Source organism: Xenopus tropicalis, chromosome 2 (genome assembly GCF_000004195.4).
Source record: "Xenopus tropicalis strain Nigerian chromosome 2, UCB_Xtro_10.0, whole genome shotgun sequence".
Taxonomy (NCBI): Eukaryota; Metazoa; Chordata; class Amphibia; order Anura; family Pipidae; genus Xenopus; species Xenopus tropicalis.
The window spans coordinates 155,088,639-155,098,576 of record NC_030678.2 but is presented as its reverse complement, the minus strand read 5'-3'; the positions used below and the strand labels follow the sequence as shown (position 1 = coordinate 155,098,576).

At 40.4% G+C, this 9,938-nt stretch overlaps 1 protein-coding gene across 1 annotated transcript; it reads right to left on the bottom strand.

Moving 5' to 3' along the window:
* Positions 1–995: 995 nt before the first annotated feature.
* cdx2 (caudal type homeobox 2) lies at positions 996–8,519 on the bottom strand. The gene is made up of 3 exons (NM_203878.1): positions 7,937–8,519; positions 3,804–3,952; positions 996–2,904 (listed from the first exon to the last, which is right to left on the bottom strand). Exons 1-3 carry the CDS (start codon positions 8,361–8,363, stop codon positions 2,722–2,724), a joined length of 759 nt encoding a protein of 252 aa, NP_989209.1. The 5' UTR covers positions 8,364–8,519; the 3' UTR covers positions 996–2,721.
* Positions 8,520–9,938: the final 1,419 nt, after the last annotated feature.

The window sequence follows — 9,938 nt, the reverse complement described above, 5'->3', positions numbered from 1 at the left end:
AAGGGGCCGAAATTTAAACACAGGTAAGTCGCGGGCCACATTTTTTATTAAGATACTATGTGAGGAAAATGGAAATTGATCACACTGGACGGTCAGACACACTCACCAAGGGCCACATAAAACGGCCAGGTAGGCCAGATTTGGCCCCTGGGCCTTGTGTTTGACATATGTGTTCTCTAGTTAAGAAAATTTGCCCTCCCCAGTCACTCTCCTGCCTCGCCAGGCAGGGTCGGACTGGGCCACCGGGACACCGGTCAGCAGCAGGGGGCGGGGATGGGTTTATACTACTGGGCTCAGCCTTAAATCAGAAATCCACCCCAAATTTTTTGGGTTGCATAGGAAATGAAAATATTATTCTATGCCGCTTTATTACACAGTCATTACACAGTTTAGACCTATAGTGCAATTGATGGTGGTATTTACACCTGCAGAGCAAATGCCATTCGCTGCCTACTGCCCCATGCCTGCAAATGCACAGACAGGCACAGCACTGACCTCTCAGCATACACAAGGGGTGGATTTTTGCACAAAAACACAAACGTATGCATCTTCCTCCGTAGAAAGGCAGCAGATGGCGTTTCCTCTGCGTATTTACGACAGCGGAGTAAACACACTGTGTGCCACTACCCTTATTTTTAAAATGTAGTTGCTACTAAAAGCAGAATCTGTCTGGCTGTTTATATTCTCTGCACTGTTGGCCTTGACTCTTGATGTAGCAAAAGCCAGTGATTAACAGACCCGGAGGGAACAGACCTCTGCTGCACTGTTTGGAGAGGCAGAATAAATAAATCCCAATAACATTGCTAAATAACCAGCCACTATGTCTGATTTGCCACCAAATTTCATCTTTATTTTCCATTGCTCACCACTTCCTCCCATTCCAAAAACTGCAATGATCTGCAAGAAGCTGACAGCCCATCCTGCCCCCTCAGTGCCCCCTTGGTGCCACCCTGTGGCACTAGCATTCCTTTGCAATAACTTAAATATATCTAATGTGTTTTTCAAACTTTCTTTAGTTTCTTTGCAAATACAGAGAGGGTAAAAAAAACACACATAGCACATTAATTCACAGTTCCTTGCTGCAGGATTCCCGGGTATTGATTCTCCATTAATCTTCATTGCCGACCCGAACAATGTGCACAGCCAAATGCCAGCAGGGAGAGGTGCAAATGCCCTGAGTTCTGGTGTAAACTTCTCTTAACATGATTGCTTTACTATAGTGCGCAGGAGAGAGACAAGCTGTTGTGTTAACTGGGGACATAACTACAACTCCCAGTAGCTGGAATGCTGAAAGCTGCAGTGCCATTTGCCTGACCCATCTAACTGCTTAATAAAAAGCTGAAATGAAAGCCTAATAATAACAGTAGGGTTCCCTGGCTCCCCTGTTCCTTGCACCTAGAACCTCATTCACTTGAAGAAGCAGCATTAGAGAAGCGCAACCTCTCTGTATTTGGCATTTTAATTTGTGCAATGTCTGTGTTTTTGTGCCAAGAAAGAGTGTATGTAAGGGCTCTTACCCACAGGTGTAAGTGCAGGTCAGATTTCCCTATGAGGGCTGTGCCCACAGGAGTGCAGATAAAATTGGACACTGGCACAGTTTTTATTTCCACTTACATGTTTACATGTGGTACAGTCCCTATAGAGAAGAATGGGGTCAGTTAACTCCTGCGTTGCTGTAGGGTGGAACCAGGGCTGTATGTAGGTCTGGTGCGTCTGCTTGAGGGGAATTTTTTTTCTGCACAATGATTGTTCCTATTTAGGCACCCCTAAATCTGCCACCCTAGGAACAGGCCATTGGGTATCTATATGGTAGATAGGGCCCTGGGTGAAACACACACCAGTGTTGCAGGAAGGGAATACACTTATAAATGCCTGTGTGTAAGAACCCTTAGTGAATGAGGCCTCTAATCTTCAAGCCACAGGAAATGTTAGCGTTTGAGCAGACTAGAGAGACCATAAAAATCCTTCACAGAACCATATCCAGCCTGCGGGCCTCCAGTTGGACAGCCCTGGCTTACAGGATAGGGTCTCTTTCCATTGGATAGGGGAAAGGCTGCTGGGCGCATTACATATTATCATCTGCTTTAAAGATGGTTAATGTTTAACAGAATATTTCTCCCCCCTTGCATCTATTCCCATTAACTGGCAAAGTTGCCATTACATATAGACAGCCAGCCTATACCTCTGTAAGAACCCATCCTGCACAGTCATATGGAAGTAAACAAATAATCCCTGAGACATACAATATCACATAAAAATATCATTTTTGTTACAATTTTATGTACAAATATATTAAAATTAACTGCATATTTTAAAGCCTGGGGCCTAACCCTTCAATCTCATAGAAAAGTGATTTCATGTAAAAGTCTATATGAGTACGCAGGAGTCCTAGGGTGCTGTCAGTAACCCCCAGAGGTACATACCCAATGAATAGCAGTCTGAGCCCGGGTAGGTGTATGCTACTGTTAGCAGACCCTAGTGGTATAGACAGGGTGGGTGCCAGGAAGAGCCTGGGTAGGCAGGTGGTACTGTTAGTAGCCCCAATGGCATATATAACCAGGGGCTAGCTCCCCATCAGTCCAACCAACTAAGAAATCTCATTCCAAGTGACTTCCACACACAAACAGCGCCATCTGGGTCCATCTCCAACCAGCTGGGGATCCAGAGAGTGGGCCAGTCAGTGTCTGTGAGAGCTGCTCATGGTCGAACGTTAAGGGGGTTTCACTGTGTGACAGTATTAGGCAAGCCCCCCACATTACTTGTAGCATGTGGTATCATGTGGTGGGTAATGGAAGGTTCTGGGCTGAGAGTGTCTGGTCCATTTTGGCCAGTCTGAGTCTGCTGGATCCTTTTCTTGGTGATTTTTCTTTCTTTGGCTCTTCTGTTTTGGAACCAGATCTTTACCTGGAGGTGAAACAAGTGCAGCAACTGATCAAGACAAAGTTCATTTTAAGAACCATTGGGACTTATTTAGCAGCATTACAATACTTTAGATGGAGTAAGCATTATTGGAACTGCCTTATTTAAATGCAAATATATAGATATATATGAAAAAAACTAAAACTATCACTGGTCAGATTGCTCATTAGGGCCCCAAGCAAGGACCAATGAGGATACAGTTCATTCTAAAAATGACAATATAGTATCATTTTGTCTTGATACTATGCATTGGCCAAGGTACTGAGCAGAGCAGCCCCTCTCACATGAATAAGTGCAAATAAACTGTCATGTTCTGGCTGCAGAGGAATTTAACCTTGTCACTTCAATAACAATATGAGGGAAAATAAATGAAATATTCATCACTCATATTCTGTGATTTTCAAGCAAATTCCTGTATGTAACAATGTAATAGAAGCCAGGTGAATAACAGGCCTGTAAAGAAGTATTTGCTACATTGTATCAAGGAGCAAACACACAGCAAGGAAAAGAAAGTGACAATTTTAAAATGGCCAATACATAATCCAATGCATGTATATTGGGGGGTTACTTAGAACTGCATCTGCTTTTATTAGGAAAAATTTTGAGTTTTACATCTCCTTTAAACAAATATCGAATTCAAAAGATGATAGCAATATGGCAATATGGGAGTATGGTGGCTGCTGCAGAACCTCTTGGGCAGTGGGAGGTGTTCATACTAAGCTCCTGTACCTGGGGAATCTTTATCAGCAGCTTTGAAGCTTTTTGCAGGTATAACTGCCCTACCAGCAAGTTTGTGGTCTGGCACCCTGGGGCAGGGCAGCTACATAGGGAACCAATGGGCCCAGCGCTATTACTATGCGATCTGTTCGCTCCTTGGCCCTTACCTGTCTCTCCGAAAGCCCCAGATTGGCCGCCAGCTCTGCCTTCCTCCTTATAGTAATATATCTGCTGTAATGGAACTCCTTCTCCAGCTCCAGCCGCTGCTGGTCCGTGTATACAACCCGATACTTGTCCTTTGTCCTTGTCTTGGATCCTGAGGGGAAGACAGAAGCGCTGTGAGTCGCAATCGCAAAAGACTACATTGCAGCTATATATAAATTTATATATACTTAAGACACACACATATATGTATATATATAGAGAGAGATGTTTAGTTAATAAATGTGTTTTCGCGTTTATATATATAAATATATATATATATATAATAGAAATTGCAATGTTTTTGTTATATATGTAATATTATTGTTACGGATATTACAGAACACCCGGAGAAATCTAGATAATTCCATTACATTTAAATTTGTAATTGCGCCGTATGTTTCAATTCAAAAATTAACGTGTTCAGAATGTAAGATATTAGTGATGCGGATTTATATGTTAATAATAATTCTAATATTAGAATGCACCACATATCTCAGATAAAGAAGAGTATATTAGACTGGTCTAAATCATTTTAACTGGAATAACTTAATAAAACAAGTTTACATAGAATAGCCAGGCTGCAATCTAATAAGTGTAATGCTAGAGATCTTTAATTCCTGCACCATAATAACAATTCGTATTATTAATATTATTAGCGTCAAAATATTTCCCTAACCGCCGTCTAATAGAAATTCGCTCGTTTTCACATGTATAAAATCATTTTGTGTAAATAATTTCAATCTTGCCAATAGTTACGCATTTTCACTTTTGAACGATAATCTTAAAAAGTAAAAACAAATTATAGATTGTAAATGTACCTAAAAATTAACTGTTCTCGGCGAAATACATTTTACAAATTGATTCCACCTAATTAGCGAGTCACTTGCTGTTGTTGATCACAACGAAATGAAGTCAATTAAACGCTTTAACAAATATTATTGTAGGAGTGAATGGGTCGCTGTTCCTTTTCCTGGATGATGTGTAGGGAATTGCTATATAAATGACACCCATATTACAACTAATCATATTTAATTTGATAGGTGTTGTAAAAAGGTACAATTAGCGCCCAATTCGCCTTGTAACCGTCAATTTACAATTCAGGCCGAAGTCTCTAATAAAACTGATGTGAGAATTCACGTCACTGTTACTATTACACTGGGAGATAATTATTTTATATATTTTTTTTTTATTTCAGAGCCAACAAATATCGGTTACTGAAATCTCAGCGATAGCAAGGTTTTATTTCATGTTATAACTCTTTTTTATTACTTTCTCTAACATATTTTTGGACAACAAGAAATGGGGATGTTAGTTTGTAGGCGAAAAGAACCAAATGAATTATCTGGGCCAAGTGGCACCATTTTAAATAAATCAAATTGAAATTGACAAGTTATACATTTAGACAGCTGGAGGAGTATAGCTTAGATATCCAGAAATAAAGGCAAGCTGCGGCCCCCCAGCTACAACTTCCTGCGCTTCGCTACATAGGCTTTGCTAAATACAAGTGCTATACAGAAATATTGCATTGAATTGTGATTTGATTGTGTTTGTACACGGAGATAGAAATATGTGCAGGGGCAGATGTATAGGCACTGATATCTCAACAAAGTCGTTTGATGTCGCACTATCAGATGCATCTTGTAGTAGGTGTGTAATGCCTGCCAGGCTGGCTTTGTTCAGGTTAAACTCTACAAGGAAGAACAAAGACCCCCTGGAGAGGGGACAAGGGAGATCAGAGAGAATTGGGCAGTGTCAATGAATGGAGAACACGGAGCCTAACAATGAGCTACAAGGCGATCTTATCAGGGAGATGGCCTATAGATTGGGGATTTTGTTGGAATTACCAGTACTGAACAAACGCCGCCGAAACCTTTCATCCCATTAACATTAACATAAACGGCCAAACAGGCCTCCAGCAGCCTTTACTGGAGCCAAACAGAACCCAATGGATCAGGATCCTATTAACTCCTAACTGTACAACCAATCACATTCCTGAAGCATAAAACAATAATTTCACTGCTAAATACTAACTCAATCTTGTATCAGTTAGACACCAGAACCCGCATTAATACAGATTCCCTCCAACTGGGCCTGCAATAATAATAATAATAATAATAATAATATTAATATCCCTCACTGCAGTCAGATTTCAGAATGATATTTCATTTAATGTAAATGTAGATTTTACAAATACAAGTGGCAGTTATGTTAACTATTTAGATACTAGAGAGAGTCCGTCATAATATGAGCTGACAATCTAATGTGAGATGGAACAAACTCCAGACTAATCTCCAATTATATTATAGAAATATAACTTTAATTTCACTTGTGAAAATGACTAGTGACCCCAGGACTGGAGACGTGACATTTTAACCAGTTCAATACCAAGCCAGGCTGCAAGGCCACTAGGGTTCCCATAGTTCCGCGCCCAATTGTTTCCCACTCTGCTGCTAGGAGAGAGGGGGGGGGGGGGGGGTCTTGTCAAAAATCTTTATTTACTGCTATTTGAATCGTGTTTTCCGGTCACAGGGGGAAACAATAGTTTACAAGGTGGATATCAAAGCAAAGACGCATGACAGATGTGCGACTGGCGCAGGCAGCACCCTCTTTCCTATGATCAAGCAGCTCAAAGGCAACATTAACATGACAAGGGGACAGGGGCGCCTGACTTTCTCGCCACCCAGGTGAAAGGGACGTTACCCTGCTCCTGACTCTCTAACCCCTCAAACCTACCCCCCAGCTGTCTCTTGTGCACTCACCCCCACACACAAACCCTGCAGGCCCAATTATACATTGCCCAAGTGATGGCTGTATTTTGTACTACAGAGAAAAGACAGGTATATACCTAACAGATCGAATACAGGGAATAGATACATTTCTACTTGCTGTTTATTCTATGTGTCAGATAATCAGAATATGCCCTAATGGAGTCAAATCATTTTGCAATAATACAAGGTATAATGGAATCCTATATGCAGATTACGTACAAATAGATATACAATACACATGTATATACTATATACTATTTATATACATATATATATGTATTGTATATGTATTTGTAAGCAATTCATATACACATATTGTAGTCTATAAAATTCAGAATGCACACAAATACATATGCAATACACAATTATCTATCTACACACAGTATAGAGCAATATAAATATATACATGTATTATATACATTTATTGTACAGCGCAGTGGCATATATTCATTATATTATTATTTATTATAATACAATAAGCACATTTGCAGCCACAACATGAAGGCAGATTGGCAGAGCTCAGTAACTGCATTGGTTCTAATGAGCCCTATATTGCTTAATCACAGTAAATGAATGAGGGATATCTACTTAATGAATGACTCAGAAAGCGGCTGCAGAATTCATAGGATTCTAATAGGGTATAAATGATATATAAGTGGCCATAACTAGGAGAATTAAAATGTTTTCATGTGTTACTGGGTCGGGGGTCATTTTGCCTGTTTTATGTTCCCAAAAATTAGAAAAGAGAAAAACAATCTTGCTTTATACTCAGGACATTAGCATCTTGTTAGAATTATATTTATTATGTAACAATTTTGATATATATATATATATATATTCTGTGCAATTCCTAAATTGTGCCGGCCTTTACATATATAGATATTTTTAACTACTTACACTGCAGTTTAATAGGGCGATAGCAGCGCCAAAATCCACCCATTAACGCGCAGGAATTAAAATCATTTTCCGGACGAAAAACTGTAATTGAATTTAAACCCAAGCAACCGGTTTGTAACCCTCAGATTTTCACACAAAGGAAGACAAATGAGCGCACTTCTGCCCCATGACTAACATTTCCTAAGAATTACCTGCCATAAAGTTAAAATTTAACACCCTCCCATGACGGAGGAATGGGCACAGAAAAGCAGAACTAGCTCTTGGGAGTTGTAGTGTATTTAGAATTATTGTTTATTGTTATATATATAATATATATATATTCTGAACATGTGACTGCGATCTTGCAAGTCCCACATTATACAGAGATGCACGACCCTTGCTGGAAGCTGAGCCCCATGTTGGGGCAGTTATGGGGGCTGTGAGTGCCTTACCTGTGCTTGCCTGGGAGACTGGTTTCCTGAGCCATTCGTAGTGATGCCGTCGGTGCCCATCTTCCGAGCCCGGCGATAGCTGAGGGGGGGGCCCAGCCGGTAATACCCCAACACAAGGCTGCCCCTGCACCTGCGCTGGGGAGTAGTCGGGGCTAAAGGCCATGTTGCCCACAGGAGAAGGGTTAATGTGAGTGTGCCCAGGGGAGTAAGTTGGATGGACCCCCCATTCATCCCTAGGGGGTCCATATGGGGTGATCCAGCCAGCTGAGGAACCAGAGGAAGGTGCCCCATGATCTAGCCCCATGCCATGGTAGCTCCCATAGTCAGGGTACTGGGGGGCAGCAGGGTAGTTCTGTAGCCCCGGGTGGGCACGCATAGATCCAGGGTACATGGCAGCGTCCTTCTCCAACAAGTAACTCACGTACATGGCGGCAGGGGGGTGCCAGCTAGCTGCATAATCCTGTGCCCCTCTGGCTGCCAGCAGAGATGCCCCAAGCAGCCCCTTTGCGTGAGTTCCCGGCCCCAGCCTGTGAGCTGCCCGACAAGCTCCTCTCACTCCCAGCGCCGCACGCCCATTGGCCCGCCACCCATCAAACGCACCGAGTACTACCCGCCCCTATTAGTATGGGCGCCCCCCCCCCGCCCGTGGCGTCACTCGCCCCGCCCCTTCCCCGCACTATTTGCAAGTAAAGGAGATAAGAGGAGGCAGCGAGCTGATCCCACAGTAATACTCCAACCTCTTTATTGTCTCACAGCTTCCTCCTGCCGTTACCCAGCCCTGCACTCTAACCTTCAGTCAGGGGTTCAAAGAGCTCAGCCAGTCAATTGGCTCTACAGGCAACAAACAGGGGGCAAGGGGCTAATATGATTCTAATTCTCCCTGGCTACTCTCACTGCCCCAATGTGCTATTGTCATCTGCCCCTGGAGTTCTACCCAATACAGGCATACTAGCACTTGTAACATAACAGTACTCCTTATAGGTGCACATATTCCCTGTCATTCTCTATACATCTATCTATCATCTATTTATCATTTATATCTATCATCAGTCATCTGTCTGACTTTATTTGTTTGTCTATCTATCTATATCTATCTATCTATCTATCTATCTATCTATCTATCTATCTATCTATTATCTATCTATCCATCTGTCTGTCTGTCTGTGTGTCTATCTATCTATCTATCTATCTATCTATCTATCTATCTATCTCATCTCTATATCATTTTTATCAGCCAACCATGTCCCTATTATATATCCGTCTATCACTATCTGTAATTACGTATCTATCATCTATCATCTATCTATCTATCTATCTATCATCTATCTATCTATCTATCTATCTATCTATCTATCATTTATCTATCTATCTATCTATCTATCATCTATCTATCTATCTATCTATCTATCTATCTATCTATCTATCTATCTATCTATACAGTATTTCTCTATCATCTTACATCAATCAACCATGTACCTATCAGTCATCTATATATTATAACCATCTATAAGTCCATGTTAAATGTATTTTAAATAATTATCTATCTATTTATCTATCTATATATCATCTATTTATCTATACAGTATTTCTGTATCATCTTACATCAATCAACCATCTACCTATTAATCATATATATATCATAACCATGTATAATTCCATGTTAAATGTATTTTAAATAATTATCTATTATATATCTATCTATCATCTATCTATCATCTATCTATCTATCTATCTATCATCTATCTATCTATCTATCTATCTATCCATACAGTATTTCTGTATCATTTCACATCAATCAACCATCTACCTATCAATTATCTATATATTATAACATCTATAATTCCATAGTAAATGTATTTTAAATATCTATCTATCATCTATCTATCTATCATCTATCTATCTATCTATCTATCTATCTATCTATCATCTATCTATCTATCTATCTATCATCTATCATCTATCTATCTATCTATCTATCTATCTATCTATCTATCTATCATCT

Bases quoted from the DNA above. Each gene is read 5' to 3' on its own strand.
- cdx2 (NM_203878.1), bottom strand. From the start codon at position 8,363: ATGTACGTGAGTTACTTGTTGGAGAAGGACGCTGCCATGTACCCTGGA. The intron at 3,953-7,936 runs GTAAGGCACTCA...TCTTCCCCTCAG, and splicing joins AGTCTCCCAGGCAAGCACAG to GATCCAAGACAAGGACAAAG. The intron at 2,905-3,803 runs GTAAGGGCCAAG...TTTCACCTCCAG, and splicing joins TGGGGCTTTCGGAGAGACAG to GTAAAGATCTGGTTCCAAAA.